This window comes from Ranitomeya imitator, chromosome 6 (genome assembly GCF_032444005.1).
Source record: "Ranitomeya imitator isolate aRanImi1 chromosome 6, aRanImi1.pri, whole genome shotgun sequence".
Taxonomy (NCBI): Eukaryota; Metazoa; Chordata; class Amphibia; order Anura; family Dendrobatidae; genus Ranitomeya; species Ranitomeya imitator.
Window position 1 is genome coordinate 215,938,611 of NC_091287.1, and position 19,639 is coordinate 215,958,249.

Genomic DNA, 19,639 nt, shown 5'->3' on the forward strand with positions numbered 1-19,639 from the left:
CCCATAGTTGTAGCGTTGTCCTCAAATGTTTTACACGGGTTAAGTTACTAGGATTAGTAATGCACAGCGTATTCTAGGTGGAGACACATTATTTCGATCACATGTGACACCAAGAAAAAATACTGAAAAAAATGATGCCATTTCAAGTAGTCAAACAGTTCAAAATGGCTTGAGTGGCCCAATCGTTTTACACAGATAATGTTCACGGTGCAGACTGTATTTACTGTTTTGTCTAAAATAAAGAATAATTGAAAAACAAGTGTTCCAAAATATTCAGCCACAACAGCCACCTGAGCTAGTACCAATGTATTTTGGGGAGAGTGCAAATACACATTTACTGCTTTTCGCAATTTTACAAGATGTCTTTTTTTCTTCTTTTATTTCCTTTTTTGTGTTCTGTATAGGTCATCATCTTCTTTTAAGCAAGTTTATATTCATTCTCATAAGAATGATCATTCACCAACACACTGACATTCTACAAACTATTGCCGGTTTAATAATTACTTCCAATGAAAAAAGCACATAGCAGAGTATGGTGGCTCTATCCAACTCCTTAGTCAAGCAGTGAACCTCGATGGACACAAAATTTCCTGACGCTTTCAAGGAGATGAAGGCCCGATGTAAAGCTGAATCCATACGGATTAATTCATATTCACCAAAAGAAACTGTGAAAAGAAGAAAAGAGTTTTCTTACAGTTTTATTGATGAATATGGAACTTAACAAATATTTCATGCTTCATAGTCAAGCTCATTTTTCCAGGGATTGTAAGATTTTTCTGATAAGGCAACATTTAAATGAAATTAAAAAATCATGGTTGGTTTAGAGGTATCAAAAATAGTTGTACAAAAATTGAGCTAGTAAAGATATGCTGGAAATGTAATGTGTAGAATTAATTGGGAATATTAGGAATTAGGAGCAGACAACAGAACAGAAAGGGGGAAGACAAACAGTAAAAACCCATTTTATTACTTGTTAGACGCCAGTGGAGAGCTACAAACAACATTCCCAGATACAGATGAGAAGATTGACTGATTTTAATCCCTGCCTCCCTGAACTGGGCAAATCCATTTGACATATTTGAGGCTTCTTTGCTTATTTGAAGAGAACAAGTAGATCGGTTTGATAATTGGTCAGCATGGGCTGACCAATCAGTATGCTCATCTATTCTCTCATATGTATATGACAATATGTGAGCTTTTATGTGGCAAGTTTCTATTTAATGAGTGGATACTAAGCAACACAAATTTCTGTAGGCATCTGCAGTGTGAAATGTTTTTTAGTTCATTGGTTGGAGTTTTATAATAGCTGTTTATGGTAATCTGTAGTCTTTTAAGTCCTATCATTCCTGTCATACACATATACAATACAAATCTTCCAATCTATTCTGCAATAAGAACACTTGAAGGGAAAGGGGCATATACAGATATTTACCACAACATGGATAACTTCCAAAATTGAACTGAAATTTATTGCAATGACTCCATGTTGTTTTCTAGTGCAAAGTTAATTACTGAGAATTATTTTAAGTATTAGAGGCGTTGTCTTGGCTTAGTACAAAAGACTGTAGTCCCTCTTTGCGTCTGTTGACTGCTGGTTGGTGACAGCGAGCGTTGCACATGCTGTCATTATTCCCTGGTTGTGGTTGGGTGGTCACATGATGTGCATACTTGCTAGACATGTCTGGCTTTTCTCTAGCCACTCCTTCCTAAAGAGAAATCTGAATGCGTCTAGTCAGCACATACATGTGTCATGTGACTGTCCGCTCCCTAGGGCAACACGGGGGAATTTTGACAGCGTGCTCACCACACACTGTCACGATTCTGCAGTCTCATAGAATCTGGACAACTCCTTTAACAACAAGTATTCTGTCACACAGTACCAAATTATTAATATTATTGATCACAAAATAGTTGGAATTGTTAGCCTAATGTCTATGGCCATCTGAAAAAGAAAGGGGAGGAAAGAAATGCATATTTACCTTTAAAAGTAAAGTTTTCTTTAAACCACACTAACAAAAATACAAGTGAAGTAAAGAGAGGAGGGTAAAGCCTAAGGAGCTATCTATAGATGGCTAGTAGGAAAAAGCTCTCTGACACTTTATCAAACTACATCAAGTTATAAATACGCCAGAAAAAAATCTGTCAATGTAGAATAAGGTTTGAGCAGCCGGTTTGTCAATATGGCATGTACTTGACATTATGAATAGATGGACAGTTTTTGTTAAAGTATATTGAATAAAAGTTATTATACAATCTCAAAAATATTTAGAATTGAGAGTCCTCAGTGGTTGATACCTTTTAATGGCCAACTGAAAACATGGTAACAAATTGCAAGCTTTCAATACTTCTTAGGTCCCTTCATTCATAGACAAGGAGTGTGAAAGTTTTATTGTCCAGTGATTGGCGTCTGGTCCATGGTTGTGATGCCACTAAATGGTCTGAGGAGCATATTCCTAGAAAGGCATACAATTTAGTGATATTCTATGCCTGATAAAGAGACCAGAGTAGTCTTGAAAGCTTGGAAGTTGTTACCATCTTTTCATTTAGCGATTAAAAGGTATCAAGCCATGAGGACTCTCAAATTTTAATATTTTCTATCTACTGGTACAAATCTACACGGTACAAAGATATATATTTTTCCTATATAATCTCAAACATTTAAGCAAAGGCGATTCAACTCAAAAGAAAAACTATATTTTTGTTAATTCTTTTATATTACAAATATAGACATGATGTTTTTTTTTTCTTTTTAGTCACACTGATATATTTGACATGATCTGTATGACCTTCCATATGTAATAAATACAGATGAACTGACAGCTTCCAGCTAGTGGGAAGTGAAATTGCTTATACCTTCTTAAGTACTCTATGAAAATGGCACTTGGAATCCGATTTGGTGCTCTAGTTTGATCTGCACTTAATGTCATAAATCAGCACTAATATGTGGATATAGCCCATAACTTTTTCTGTACGGTAAACAGGAACCAATAATATAACGATCCATTGTCTAGTGGTTTTCTAGATGGGGATTCTTTGCTTTTAGGGCAGCGAGATTATGAAACTCTGTGCCACACAATATTTTTATGGTTGAATTCAAAAGGGGTCTTGATAACATTCATTAAAGATATAATGTTGCAAGTTTTGGATACTAAATTACTGGACATGAGTCAAAGGATTTATTCTGCTTGACCTAGTTGGCGGTGGAACATAATGTCCTCTTTCCTTTGGTATTTCAGCTCTCCTTTAGATCAATACTGTGGATTAAGGCAGCACTCCCATCAAAGATTATATCCTCTTAATATATTGCAGTTATCATATTATATAGCACTATCAGCTTACAATTGCTTATTTCCGCTTTTGCCCAGTTAATGCTTCTTATTTCCATTAGGTCTATGACATCATGTCAAGAAAAACTGACTGGCTGAATCCTTCTAGCTCTACATAGAAACATTAAGTCAATTTCATCTGCATGAGTCATCATGAGAATAAAAATTCTAGGTCACTCAAACACTTTGTAGTTTTATTGATGACTTGTGCAGGGAAAATAGACTTACTGTTTCTAAATAGAGTGAAGTAGAATTCAGGTAGTCAGTTTTTAATCACATGATGTCATAGACCTAGTGGAAAACAGTAGAATTAACTGGGTAAAAAACTAAATTAGCAATTGTAAGTACACAGTGGTATATAATATGATTAGTTCAATATATTAAGAGGAAAAAAATGATGGGAGTGCTTCTTTAACTGTTCGAACGTCAAAGAGTTGCATTTTTTTAACCTTAGTATAGTATTATATTTTAGTGATTTACATATTTTTAGGATCTCTTCTAGAAGTCATTATAAAGGAACTAATATTATTTCACTTCAGAGATCAAAAATCATGGTCATGTTATGCTCACATATGCAAATCTTCTTATAGAACAGTTGTGGCAAGATTTATTTTAATACTTTAACGTTAAAATGGATCTGCCCCCAGATCTAACAATAAATTCTGTATATATCCTTAAAAGATCACCTGGCCCCGATGAGGATGGTGTACTTACTTGGCAAATCCATCCCAGAATGACTCTTTAACCCTTTCTGTACACTCAAATCATTCAAACTACACACTGTTAGTCCAAGTGTATTCAGGCATCATATTCTATCTGCACCCACCTAGCTTGATTGACAATTGTACTTTTCACTGTCTTCATCCTGAATTCTGGCGCATGTGCAGTAGAAGCTGCAGGCTCCATAGCACTACACTAGGGAAAAGCCTGTCACCAGCAACCCTTCCAATGAATAATACCAATGTTTAAAACCTTCTGCTGCCAGAACCAAGGTCACCGAGAGGAAATCTGCACTTGTGTACATTAGATTTATGATCGACCAAGGTAGGTTTGCCCAGACTTCAGGAACGTCTTCACTGTTCTAGTGATAGAGCCGCTATAAACAATGAAGATTCCCTTTTACTGACCATGTATAGATTGTGAAAACTCAGTAGAACTGACACCGAGATAATGTTGAAATTGCATTCTTTTTCATCCTACAATGAATAATATTTATTTCCTGGTAATCTTTTAAAATGGTAAGTTCTGCAATTTACAATTATACATTGTAGAGCGCTAAAGCTTCTGGTGCTCGCATTATGGCATGTTGTGCAGCTGAAAAGACTCCTACTTGTCACCGACTCTGATCAGTTTGCATGTTTTCAGCAATGTTTAGCTAAGAGCAGCTGCCAAACAGCTGAATGGCAGGCACAGTATAGAGCACCAAGGCGAACCTTAGAACCATGGGCTTATCCATGGGATAGTAGTTACTGCACAATATCAGCCATTGGCAGGACAGCTAATAACCTGCTAAATCACTGGTTCTCCAACTGCTAGGACCCCCACTGTGTCCATGCACATTGCTTTGGAGTACCCCAGTTTGAAATGAGTTGGGGTCAAGCAGCACCCCTTTATTTATTGCATATAGGACAATTAAGATACAAACACTGTACTCTATGGCAGTCTGAAAGCCCACAAATTGAGAAATTTTTACTGCATGGAAATGCGAAACTCCAGAGCCTCATTGGGTTGGGGCCCAAGTGGTAGGATCTCCAGCCATCAGAAGGTTATCATCCATTCTATCAATGTTCATACCATTCATTTTAAATCCCTTATATTGATTTGTGCCGTCATTGTTCATTTGTGTTTAAGGTACCCCATGCTATATTATTATTAAAATGTATTTTGTGGTTGGGAAGAAATGACAGATTACAGCAGACAGGCTTTCTACCAGAGCACACTTTTTCCATACAGTGATGACAGCTTTTAAAATGCAGTTTTCAGATGCAGTCAACTAATACAAGGAGAACAGGAGACGCTGCTTGTGTGTCGCCATTATATGTCTCGAATCCCAAGTTTTGTGGCAGAAGCTAAATCTCCGTCACACGTTGGCTATAGGCAGCTGCATCAAATAATGATCAGAAGAAATGTCATTATTTCCTATTGAGGTCCCCGTGGGTGCAGATTTAGCATATCAGAAATAATGATCCTTCACAGCCTGTGACAAGTCTGATAAATTCTTTGTAGTTTAGTCCATATCCCAGATTGTAACCCTATGGTCTACTGGAAATGATAGTAATTCTAATGGCTGCCAGTGTGCTACGTGTTCTAATGTTTCTTTTCCATGTGCCATTTGTTATTACACGGCATCAGCATTTTCTGACGTTTTCTTTATTAGCTGAATACATTAAACCCATAAGCCTTTATGAAACTACTAAGATGACTCCATTCCATTCAGTACTTTCCCTAAAGGATGTAAGAATGTGACACTATATAATGTACTGGAGATGGTAGATGCTGTAAATGACACCCAATAAAAAGAACAAGCCAAGGTATTCTTTTATAAGAACAAGTGGATATAGCCGGTATGGAAATCCTTCAGCTGATTCCTTCCTGTAGATTTTTTTATTGACAACATTAGTAAATAATCGCAAATGTTCTGTTCATTTTATACCTTCGTGTAAATTTGGTCATCTGGAATTTTCCTGATAAACTGGAATAAATGCCATAGATTAATGAACTTTCTATTTTCTGGTAACATGAAATCATGAACCCCTCCTAGTATGTATTTAGCATAAAATAAATCTAATTTTCACTTTAGTCAGGAAAAATTTATTTAAAGATATATATACTACAAAGATAATTTTGCATATATACCTATATATATGTGTGAATGTATAATGCAGAATGTAAGTCCGCAAGGACAGGGTCCTCTCCCCTCTGTACCAGTCTGTCATCATAAACTTGTGTACTGTTAATGATATCTATAACTCTGTATGTAACCCCTTTCTCACGAACAGCACCATGGAATTAATGGTGCTATATAAATAATGATAATAATAATACTAATAATAGATATCTATATATATGTGTGTACATATACTGTATATATATGCAAAATTATCTAACTTACCATTAAATCTACAGTGAAATACAGTCATTGTGTAATACAAAAGGTTCATGCTTTACATATATATATTTTAATCATATATATATATATTCTAAGCATGAACTTAAAACATTGAGCAGAAAAACTCTCGTGTAAATACCCAAAATCACAACAGTGCTTATCCATTCAATACAATTGTGATATGAAGAGAAAAATGAAGGAATGAAATGCTTTAGGAAAATAAAAGAGCAAATTAAATAAAAAACATTTTGCGATTCTCTCTATAGTATGAAATATTCTAACAAGCAATAATCCCCCACGTGCTTAAGTCCAAAGATATCATTGTCTTTCGAGGAAAAGTCCTGTCTTGAGACTATTACGATAGGAACATGTTGGGGTAAACTACATTGCCCCCAGGCCAGTGACTTCTGAGGAAAGCCTAGAAGGTGGAAAGAAAATAGATGGGGGAAAAAGCAAGAAAGGAAATTCTTCTCACCATTAGCGAACATAACACTCAATTACAACCAGCATAAAAGAGCAGAGAAATGCAGGCCACAAATTCTTACAACAGTTTTTACTTCAGAGTTAATAAACCATAAATACAATATTTCAGAACATTGCACAGCAGTTATTGTAAGCTGTTAATAGCCAGGGAGTCATTGTATTATATTCTGTTTTTCTTTTATATATATATTTATATATGTACAAAACAGAAACACTTCAGTTAAACACAATTTGTAAAAAGAGTGACTTTTAATAATGATTACAATGTCATATTTAGTGCACTAGTGAGAACAAACCTACATAATACAGAAATGACACATAATACAAATTGGTACTGTCGCCGCATCCGTACAGTAATACTGATTCTCTTTCTTATGGGGTGATTACATGACAGCCCCTTGGAGTAAACATGGTTTAAACACTGAATATCAGAAATATATATTGCATTTGTATGATACCATAAATCGAGTTGCAGCTGGTACAACCGAGTAAATATCTGCTATTAAAGCTATGATACTTTGAGGAGCGCAAGTTAGTGAACATTGCCGCTGTACAGTGCCTGTACCTTGGAGATTGGAGGTAACCATGCTGTATGTCTAACTCAGCACTAAGCAACACAGAATAAAACACAGAAAGTGAGTGAAAAGAAACAAAACATGATTCCAACTAGTTCCAACAATGCAATGAAGAACATTATTTGTCATAGAAAAGAAGGATTTAATGAAGTGTCCCCTGAGGCTGCATGTTTCCGGATACTCCATGGAGCTCACTAGTCTGTGACCGAGGTGCAATGTGACTTACTGATATAATATATAATCATCCATATTACAGCCACAAGTCCCAGCCTGAACGTGAGGTCTATAATATATGAATGTCTGAACCAATATCATAGAGATCTATGGTGCTGTTAGATTGGCTCAGTAGACTGGCCATCAGTCCTTACCTGCAGCCTTAATACAGATGCCATAATGCACCCACATTATGGGCGTCTGAATGGGGCAAACACAGACGATTTATCGAGAGTTGTAACATTTGATAACCATTCAATTTAGTGTTCCTCCATGCACATATATTAATGTGAGGCAGATGTAATGTTCCTACAGATGAGTATGTCAGTAGGTCTTTGTGGAAAACACTTTTTTATCCTAATGATGGCAAGTTCAATTGGATTCTCCATTCTGGTCAGGATGTGTAAATATAGCCGAGTACCGAATGTTCACTCACTTTGTAGTTTGCACTGCTGTGAAAATGTGTCCATAAGAGCAAAAAGTGAGGGATTTGTGCCTACCCTCTGGCCTTGGGACAAACTATGGATAGTCTAGGCGAACAGAGCATCTCTGGATTTGCCTACAAGACGTGTATGGGGACTAGCCGCTTCAGCCTTGTTACCCGGTATTATATTCCAGCATTTCCAGCATTTTGCTGAAAAAGAGAGTGGACAGCACCTCCAAAAATCCTACATTGATCTAATGCCGCTAGGCAAAAAATATATAATTGAACAAGAGGTTCTTATTTTAACATTCTGATCAGACTGTATGAAGCCCACTGCCACATCACCTCTTAGTGGGTCCCCATCGCCCTAACCAAGCGGAGCCGTGCGCCGACCACTGCCGCAGCGACAGTACAACGGCATGGCGGATAGCTTGGTGTGCACAGCGCCCATGACTGAGTTTAGAACAGGTGATTTTAAATTAGCATGAGACTGTAAAGAAAGGGGTCTAGCCCATTTTGATCTCACTGGAGAGCTTGAGGAAGGTGAGCTTCAATGCTCCTTTCATTTGGTGTGGTGCTGTGTGGCGGCCATTGTTGCTGTGGTTTTGTGCTGGTGGGTGGTGCGGTCAGGAGTCATGGGGACTCAGTCTTGCACCATGGGTGCTGTGAGGCACCAAGCCGTCTGCCGTGCCAGTGCATTTTTGCAGTGGCAGTGGTCAGCGCTTTGATAAGGCAATAAGGACCCACTACGAGGTTTGCCGTGATGTGGCAGTGGGCTTCATACAGTCTGATCAGAAGGTTAAACTAAGAACCTCATGTTCAGTTATATATACAGTGGGGCAAAAAAGTATTTAGTCAGTCAGCAATAGTGCAAGTTCCACCACTTAAAAAGATGAGAGGCGTCTGTAAATTACATCATAGGTAGACCTCAACTATGGGAGACAAACTGAGAAAAAAAAATCCAGAAAATCACATTGTCTGTTTTTTTAACATTTTATTTGCATATTATGGTGGAAAATAAGTATTTGGTCAGAAACAAAATTTCATCTCAATACTTTGTAATATATCCTTTGTTGGCAATGACAGAGGTCAAACGCTTTCTGTAAGTCTTCACAAGGTTGCCACACACTGTGGTTGGTATGTTGGCCCATTCCTCCATGCAGATCTCCTCTAGAGCAGTGATGTTTTTGGCTTTTCGCTTGGCAACACGGACTTTCAACTCCCTCCAAAGGTTTTCTATAGGGTTGAGATCTGGAGACTGGCTAGGCCACTCCAGGACCTTGAAATGCTTCTTACGAAGCCACTCCTTCGTTGCCCTGGCGGTGTGCTTTGGATCATTGTCATGTTGAAAGACCCAGCCACGTTTCATCTTCAATGCCCTTGCTGATGGAAGGACGTTTGCACTCAAAATCTCATGATACATGGCCCCATTCATTCTTTCATGTACCCGGATCAGTCGTCCTGGCCCCTTTGCAGAGAAACAGCCCCAAAGCATGATGTTTCCACCACCATGCTTTACAGTAGATATGGTGTTTGATGGATGCAACTCATTATTCTTTTTCCTCCAAACACAACAAGTTGTGTTTCTACCAAACAGTTCCAGTTTGGTTTCATCAGACCATAGGACATTCTCCCAAAACTCCTCTGGATCATCCAAATGCTCTCTAGCAAACTTCAGACGGGCCCGGACATGTACTGGCTTAAGCAGTGGGACACGTCTGGCACTGCAGGATCTGAATCCATGGTGGCGTAGTGTGTTACTTATGGTAGGCCTTGTTACATTGGTCCCAGCTCTCTGCAGTTCATTCACTAGGTCCCCCCGCGTGGTTCTGGGATTTTTGCTCACCGTTCTTGTGATCATTCTGACCCCACGGGGTGGCATTTTGCGTGGAGCCCCAAATCGAGGGAGATTATCAGTGGTCTTGTATGTCTTCCATTTTCTAATTATTGCTCCCACTGTTGATTTCTTCACTCCAAGCTGGTTGGCTATTGCAGATTCAGTCTTCCCAGCCTGGTGCAGGGCTACAATTTTGTTTCTGGTGTCCTTTGACAGCTCTTTGGTCTTCACCATAGCGGAGTTTGGAGTCAGACTGTTTGAGGGTGTGCACAGGTGTCTTTTTATACTGATAACAAGTTTAAACAGGTGCCATTACTACAGGTAATGAGTGGAGGAAAGAGGAGACTCTTAAAGAAGAAGTTACAGGTCTGTGAGAGCCAGAAATCTTGATTGTTTGTTTCTGACCAAATACTTATTTTCCACCATAATATGAAAAAAAAATGATAAAAAACCAGACAATGTGATTTTCTGGATTTTTTTTTCTCAGTTTGTCTCCCATAGTTGAGGTCTACCTATGATGTAAATTACAGACGCCTCTCATCTTTTTAAGTGGTGGAACTTGCACTATTGCTGACTGACTAAATACTTTTTTGCCCCACTGTATTTTTGCCTTGCAGCATTAGATCAATGCATAATTTGTGGAGGTGCGGTCCATTCTCTTTTTCTGCAAATTTCCGTCATTTTAATGTAAAGGTAAGTGATATATGCGGAAAGCTCAAATTGGAACTCTAGTTTTTCTTAACCAATTAATGTAGCATTTATATGTCTGTGAACTTTTTTACCATTTTTATTGTCACATTGAAAATCAATCCATTTGGAAAAAACTCCCATTGCTACCTGCAAACCACTATCCAGTTTTTGAATGGATCTTTAAAGGCCTCCCACCTTAACCCTTTCCTGACCTGGTGAATTTACATTTTTAACTTTTGTTTTTTCCTCCTCTTCTTACAAGAGCCATAGCCTTATTTTATTTTTCTGTCTATATATGTAGTTGTATGAGGGCTTATTTTTTGTGGGATTTTTTTTTGTTTTGAATGACATCATTAAGTTTGCAAATTGCCTCTTCTGAAAATAAGAGGACTTAAACTCTATAGCGCCACCTGTTGGAAGTAGCGATCCTATACGTCACAATCAACTCTTTAACTCATTAAGTTTACAATGCGTTTTGCTGAAGAAACAGGAAAAAATCCAAATGAAGTGAAATTACTCTTAAAATGCAATTCCATAATTGTTTTTTTTTTTTTTTTTGGGGGGGGGGTCGTTTTATAGGTGCTCATTGTGCTGTAAAAATGACTTGTCAGTATGATTCTCATGGTCAGTACAATTACAGCAATACCAAATTTGTTCTTTTTTGTTTAAGTGGTGAAAATTTTTGGGGGGATTCGCCAAAGAAATTGCTTGTATCGCATGTTCCGAGACGCGTCACGTTTTCATGTTTAGGTATATGGCGCTGTTTGAGGTCTTGTTTTCTTGAGCTGATGCTTTTACTGATATCACTCTGGGGTAAGTATAATGTAACTGCTTCTTATTTCATTTTTTGTTGTGTTGCAGCAACAGAGAAAACCACAATCTTAGCATTTTGATCTCATTCTCTTGTTAGAATGTTTAACAATCAGGTTAATTCATGTCATATTTTGATGGGTCTGACTTTTATGGAAAAAATGATAGCAAATATGTTTGTTTTTTATTTTTTTTTATTCTTTCTTTTTAATGGGGAAAAGGGGAGGCGATTCAAAAATTTTTATTTGTTTTTATTTCATTTTTTCTTTTACTTTTTACTGTATTTGGTAGTTTTTTTTACAGTAGTTGTCTGACCAATTTTACTATATAATGCAATACCAGAGTATTGGAGAATATAGTGAAAATCTTGATGTCCTATCAAGCCAAGCTACATGCTGGGCTTTATAGGAGTTCTACCATTGTAGGCACAGGGGTCTTCAGCAGACCCCCTGCTATCAAAGCAAGCCATCAGCACCCCTGATTGTGCCTGACAGTAGAAGTAATAGTATAACATATATTGGGAAGGGGTATAAAGATACCCTGCAATAACCTAATCAGTGCATGTCTACCTGCTGAAAGAACCAGTCAAACAGCTGGCATAAGGTGGAAAAAATGCCAGGTTGCCATACCTTTCTCCCGCACAGAAATGTTGCATTATATTGTGCGTACTCAAGTGCAAGGGCAACCACATAATATAAGATTGCACCCAGTTAGTCAGAGTGGGAGGTACGGAGTCTGAATATAGATGTTTAAGGCTTGTTATCAGTGCCAGATATGGTGTTACCTAGTACATGTTGTTTGCATTTTTTGCAGTGTTATGGCATCACCAATTTTTTTGTAAATGTTTTCCTTGTATGTAGTTTTGCAAACATTTTTGAAATAAGGGAAATTGGAAAAACTGAAAAATTGGTTACTTAACACCTTATTATCTCCTGTAGCGCTGTTAACTAAAAAAATGATGGTCAGCGAAAGTAATAACTATATAATTCAGAATTTCTGTATAAATGATTATCATAAGCTGTAATTATATATGAAATAAATGAATCATCATATGATCCATCAATGTTCAGATGATTTATAGGTAACAACAGGAATTGTTTTTTCGAAATTTCAGAGTTAAAAAAGGGAAAAAAAATATATATTAAAAATATACTATAATGTTAATCTAAAGGTGGAGCTTCACATGAATTGTTCTAGAGATTCACTGTAACAGCATAAGGATAAAGATCCGGTAACTGCTTAATTCTCAAATAAAATTAACCTGTGACATCATTTTGCCTTATGTAATGTGCATCCCTTACATGTTTCTGTAAACCAAGTTGCATGGCCTGGACTGCCTTGGCGTCGAGCTGCTCTCCGAAGAAAGCCTGTGCTGATGTGCTGGCAGCCAGCGCCCTGGGTGTGTGCATTAAAGCTGGGTGTACAGCTTCCAGAGCAAGCGCAGATCGAAAACGAAGCTGGGGCCATACTCAATGCAACTGCGCGGGGAGCTGGTTATCAGCGTGTAGGTGCAGGATCACCTCTGACAACGCTGTGACATCAAGGCAGTGAGGATCAATCAAATTATGGTTGGCATCACTACTGGGTGGAGGAATGTGATTGGAAGCCTGGGATTTACATAGACAATGACTAAAGATATATATATATATATATATATATATATATATATATATACACTGAGGCATTTAGCTTTATAGATATGTTAGAGATGCATAGTACATTACCTGTACAGCAATGCGGCAGTTACTAACATGACAGTTTTCCCTTAAAGGGGCTGACTATAGGCTATAGCTATGATATTGATCACCTTAGAAAACATCATCAATATCAGGTTGTTAGGGGGTTCAATCAGTGGAATAGGAGCTGGACTGCAGTACCTGGAAGCAACCACTAAGCAACCTACCCTACAGAAAGGTCAATAATCATAGTGATGGACAACCCTTTAATGAAGAAAATGATAGGGAATTTAAGTAGGCAAAGTGACATGACAAGCCAATGATGAAAATAATGCTCACCGATATATTCCCGGACATGTGATGAAAATGAATTTCCCTTTGTAATCATAAAAAGACAAATATATTTTATAAGAAAAAGGGTTAAACTTCCCGAGGGCCAGTTTTCAGAAGGATTTTAGAAATCTTTGGGCATATTTGAGGAAGAAGGTAATGACTTTTGGGGTGTATTAAACAAAAATCCTCTGATTTTCAGTATACAAACATTTACATTTTTTATAATGTTCTCTGCAATAGATAAAAGAAATATAAACTCCGCTCTAGATATAAATCTGGTGTTTTGTGTATTTTGTAGAAAACCTATGAAGATATATTTCAGGTGGGATGTTAAGATGATTGATGCCGGTAATGTCCTGCCAGCATGGGAAACGTATACAGCCAACTGGGCTACTGCTTTCCATGCACGCTTGTGATTTCCAGTCTCCTGTCCTTAGAAATATATTACTGGAGTTTTATACATTTATGTGACGTGTGTCGGAATATATGGTGGTGAGTGACAACTATCTGTACATATGAAATGTGGTGATAATGAAAGAGCCTGATAACTAATGTGACTCTACTTCGCTAACTAGGAAATCCAGGTCATGTGATTCTATAGTGGGAATGTCCAGATTTTCAATAAGTTTTTTTTTTTTTTTTACAAATTGGGTTTACTTTTTATTGAAAGAAAATGTGAAAAATATTGCGGCAAGAGGGTTGTCTGGGATTAACCTGTCGCATTACAAGCTGTGTCTTCTCTATGTCTGAAATGTTATAATTCAATGTTTGACAATAGATTGTAGATAGCTGCTATGATCTAACCTTATCTGAGCGCATCTTCATGTAAAAACGTGAGTAAAACCATAGTGTCACAACACAGATGGCAAAATCTCTAACACAATGCAGTGCAAGGCGTACTATGCATAGGTGGCTAGCAGGACTTATTTCATGCTAATATACTACTATGATATGTAAAATGTATGATAAATGCTATTCTACAGTGCTCTTCTGTATGCCAACACTGCATAATACTCACTGCCAACACGTCTTCTATTGTTACAACTTAATAATAACTAACAACTAGATACAAAGTAATAGATTAAATGTCGGGAAGGGTTATGCACATTATTTTAAAGGTTAAAACTTATAACCTCATGGTAGTTTAATTTTCATCATTATTATTACCAAATATCACTAATGTAAGATTTCCATGCTTTTATGAGATGGGAAACCTATATAGACATTGACCACTAGAGGGCAGGCTAACACATATGTGTACCGAATGTGTTATTATAACTGTTCCACAATAGAGGTGATAAAAATATGTAAAAACCTACAAAACACAAACAGTTTTTAGCTACTACAAATACATTTATTATTCTTGTTTCTATACAACAAAATAATCACTGAAATGTAAAAACATTCTGTATTGTTTACTTTATATTGCAGTAATCTTTTCGAACATTGGATCAGAGCTCAGGACAATGAGCGTGATGCTGAGTGTAATGGTAAAATAACTTTTGATGCGAAACAAATGTGTGTTTTGTGTTCTTCTGGGTATAAAAATAAAACTGTGTTTGAAGGACAGGTCGCGAGAAAGCACTTACTTGTCTGTATGCCCAAGGCGGCAAGGGGCAATGGATGTGTGTCCTCCCATGCCTGCAATCATTTTGTTGAGCCACTTTTTACTACTGTCAGTCTCCATTGGCTGCACACAGCACCACTGCAATCAACTGCAGCTGTTGGTCCACTCAAGTCCTGGTGACAGTGAGCTCCCTGCAGTTCTGCAGATGCCAGAATAGTAACAGATGCTACTCATCGCCAAGGAATTGAAGTCACAATGTAAATCTGACTATTTTTAATTTGAGGAGGTTTTAGAAAAGTGGACCTCAAATAATTCCTGTGACAGAAAATAACAACATCCAATAGTACTTTCCCTCCCGTGTCCAGCGCCAACTCTCTGCTCCTGCTCTGGTCTTAGTGTCGTGACTGCCGCGATGATGTCCAGTCGACAGCTCAAATGACTGCTGCAGCTAATCACTGAGCTTAGCAGTGTCACATGATGTCTACAACGACCATGCTGCTGAGCTCAGTGATTGGCTGCAGTGATAAAGTGAACTGTCAACATGACATCACAGCTGCAGTCAAAACACTGAGACTGAAACAAGCAACGGACAGGCAGCAATGGATCCAAGGAGGGAGAGTACTAACTTATTTTATTTTACATCATAGGAAACATTTGGAATCAATTTTTCTAAAAGAAGAAAATCCCTTTAAGCAGAACTACAAAAAGATGTATTGTATACACTTTTATAGGTTGTCCAGGCTTGGCGTGGAAGAGGAAGGGCGCATGATTGCAAGTATGCGATTTGCTCACATGTTGTCACGTGCCGACTAGACATGTATGGCTTCTCTCAATACAATGGTGTAGAGCACGGCTGGACACGTCTGGTCAGAAGATGGCCAGAAATATGCAAATCACCTACATGCGATCACATTACCGCCGTCACCAGAGAGTCTTGATAGTGCGCAGTGTACGTGCTGTGAGGTTTCACAAGGCTGCTGTCACATAAAATGACGGCAGACTTGCACCCCAAGACTAGACAACCCTTTTAAGGCTTGGCCAATTGACATTAACTAATGAACTGATTACTAGCTGCAGATATTGTTTCTTTGAAAAAGACTATATTTAACTATTATTTACTTGTATCAGTTTTTGGGGTGTGTGGGATGGCTTAATTTGTATGTTAGAAATGATAACATTGCAGTACTTTCAAATGTTTAACTTTGTAAGTAGAGTTGAGCGAATATGTTTGGAATCGGTCGCCGAATCTGAATTTGCCATATTCTTGCCATATTGATACCCTATTCGCTCAGAATTTATGTTTGATGATCGGATCCAAACATATTCATTCATTTCTACTCCCATTGACTCCAATGACGTTCGGCTGTGTGTGGCGAATATTGCAAATACAATATTTGCCGCCGATCATAATCGGAAACCAAATTTTGAAAAATTCGCTCAACTCTATATGTAAGGCAAGCGTTCCAGGTGATTTTATTCATTCATTCCCCAACCCACCCCTTAATAGAAACAAATACATAAAGAAATTAAAAGAGAATGAAACATAACATCAACTTAAATAAATAAATAATAGAACTGATAAAACATATGTTGTTGGAACTAGTTACTATTTTGGGTTAATAGTCTTGGAAAGAGGACAAAATTGAATCAGCAACAATAAACACTTTGCAATTCAACATAAAAAATGAAACAGAAAATAAGAATGCCATATTGTTGTCTTTAGGGTGATCTACCAGACAATCTTGGTAGAGCTTTGTTCTCATGCCTTCAATATGGAGCAAACTTCTGTCGGTCAGATTTCTTAACCCCACTCGTCGATGGAATTTTGGCAGTATAAGCAGGTAAATTCCCAGTGGCCCCCGCAGTGGCCGCTGCATTTAATGCCAGGAGTGGGACAGTTTTCATGCCAAGCAGACTGGAGACAGGAACAGCATAGTGGGTGGTCGGTAAAGTTGGTAGGGGAGGAGGGGAATTGACGTTAATCGCCGAGGCAGCAGCAGCTGCCGCCAACATAGCCATGGAGGTAGGGGTGGAGGAAGGGGTGGTAGACTGAGAGAGGTTCATGTTGAGGTCAACAGGGGTCGTGACGGAAGCAGTCTGGGTGCTCAGTTTAGCCATCTCTAAGCTGCAAACGAAGAGAGGAACAGGAACAAATAGGTTGGGATGGTCAAGCAAGGATAAATTTTGGGAAGAAAGGAATGGAATAGGGGGAGCAAACAAAGTGGGGTTGGGTTAGATTGGTCAACAAAAGGAACAGACAAATGGAGGGTGGGGAGAGAAAGAGAAAAAAGGGAAAATGAGGGTCAGCGGAGGAACATGTTATGTGTTAAAGAAGAGATATAACAAAAGGGTACTTCATGATTTGATGAGGAAAACATTACTACGACTCTAAAGAATGCCTTAACATAGGTGTGTATAATGTAAATGAAAGAAAGAAATCTCAGGAATGCAGAGAATGATAAAGATGATAAAGCAAAACTTAAAACAAAATGAAAACAGAATTCTGACTTCTCCACGGCACTGGTTGTTTGCCTTTCAATTTGTGCATGTCCAATTAGTTCTAGAGTTGTTTTACCATTTTGACTGTGATTAGACTAAACACTCAAAATAATCAGAATCTTTCTTTAAGATTTTGTGTCATCACCCTTTATTACGGTACCTATAATACCTCCTTCAATTCACTTATAGCTGTCTGCCTGTAAGATAATGTCTAACCGTTCATATGTAAACACCTTATCTTTTATACCTTTGATCAACCACTGATGTTAAAAAAATTGCTTTTAAATTAAAAGTAAATTATAAGGAAGTCACAGAGTATAACCCTAATACATAAATGTTAACTGTAGAAGTTTTTAGTTTAAAGGGCTATATCACCCCTTTGAAGAGGTTGTCAGTTTTCAAGAAACATTATTGACAAGGCATGTAAAGATTTAAATAAAAGAAAGAACCATTACTTACCTATGCCATTTCAGTGCCACCTCCCTGCCTACAACACTTCAGCAATAGTGTACTGTCTGCCACATCTGATCACTGCACCTCATCATTGGCCTGACCGGTCAAGCCAAGGGTGATTGAGGTTGGATACAGCGATTATGTGTTCGAGATGAGATTTTACCACTGCACCAATGTTTCTTGAAGATGGACTACCCATTTAAGCTGAGAATTTTGAAGAAAAACTATTTATCTCTCCAATGAGAGTTCTATCTGTTTTGTTTACATTCTTCCATGTTAGGGTCTCTATACCAAAAGTATTTGCCTGGGAAACAGGGATGATAAGATGCCCTACAACAGGTCCAGCTGCTCTGATCCCCAGTGATCAGTTCTAACTGATGAAAGCAGCAGTAGGTCTCTAATGACTTGGCAGATGTGTAATATGTGGTCAATCCAAAATGTCACTCAGAAAGCTCAGCGTAAAAGACAACAGGAACCATATTCAGAGGAAAAAAATACTAGATAATTTTATTGTAATATATACCGTATTTTTCGGACTATAAGGTGCACTGGACAATAAGACGCGCCTAGGTTTTAGAGGAGGAAATTAGGAAAAAAAAAACTGAAGCAAAAAATGTGGTCAATTCTGTACTTAAGATCACCTATCCTGGTCAATATGGTCCCCTCGTCGATATCCTGGTATGCATGGCCCTATCCTTATTCTGGTATGCATGGCCCCATCCTCATTCTGGTATGCATGGCCCCATCCCAGTCCTGGTATGCATGGTCCCATTCTTATTCTGATATGATTGATTGGCCCCATCCTGTTCCTAGTATGATTGCTTTGCCCCATCAAGTTCCTGGCATGATTGATTGGCCCCATCCAGTTCCTGGAATGATTGATTGGCTCCATCCCCTTGCTGGTATGATTGGCCCCATCCCAGTCCTGGTATCCATGGGCCCATCAGAAAAGATTAAAAACCCAAACCTTTACTCTTAATATTCAGAATATTTGTTACTCTTAAGTATCGGCACACGTGACAGCCGGCAGCAGCAGAAAGCATGTGGCTGACAGTGCGTGCTACGGAATAGGAATAGATACTCACCGCGATCTCTGATGAACACCTGGTGAGTATTCATGCAGCTGTGCGCTGCTTGTGACCAGCGTATGATGTCCCTGCCATGCGCTGCTTACAAGAATTAAGCAGGACGCTGCGACTGTGAGGGAGCGGAGGAAGGTAAGAGTAAAGGTTTTTTTTTTTAATCTTTTCTGATGGAGCCATGGATATCAGGACTGGGATGGGGCCAATCAATCATACCAGGATGCCAGGAAGAAATGAATATACATTGCCCTCCACGCCCATGGGCGTGGAATGCAGTGCATATTCATTTCTCTTTGGCAGCGGGCACAGGAGATAGCCGGAGCTGCCGGCTCCTGCCTCTGTGACCTGCTGCTCCTCCGATACCGCTCCCCCACCTCCCCACCACAGCCAGAGCCAATATATCCGGATTATAAGATGCATCCCCCATTCTCCTCCACATTTTGGGAGGAAAAAATGCGTCTTATATTCCGAAAAGTACGGTAATTGAATAAAAGAAACTATTAAAGTGAAGGTGATGATCTTTTAGTTTGCCTTAGATAAGTTATAGCTTAAAGGGGTTGTT

The 19,639-nt window shown here is 38.3% G+C and overlaps 1 protein-coding gene across 7 annotated transcripts in view; it reads right to left on the reverse strand.

The window, feature by feature from the left end:
• Positions 1-391: 391 nt before the first annotated feature.
• The window catches only part of LOC138642361 (poly(rC)-binding protein 3-like), a 1,684,203-nt gene continuing 1,664,955 nt past the window's right edge, over positions 392-19,639 (reverse strand). For 3 of the 7 annotated variants that reach the window (XM_069730482.1, XM_069730484.1, XM_069730483.1), the window contains one exon: positions 392-665. In XM_069730482.1, coding sequence (XP_069586583.1) covers positions 653-665 — 13 coding nt within the window. In that variant the 3' untranslated portion in view covers positions 392-652. Of the gene's footprint in view, positions 666-6,693; positions 6,854-16,494; positions 17,169-19,639 lie in introns of those variants that run through there. The other 4 variants (XM_069730480.1, XM_069730479.1, XM_069730481.1 and 1 more) reach the window with 3 other exon arrangements.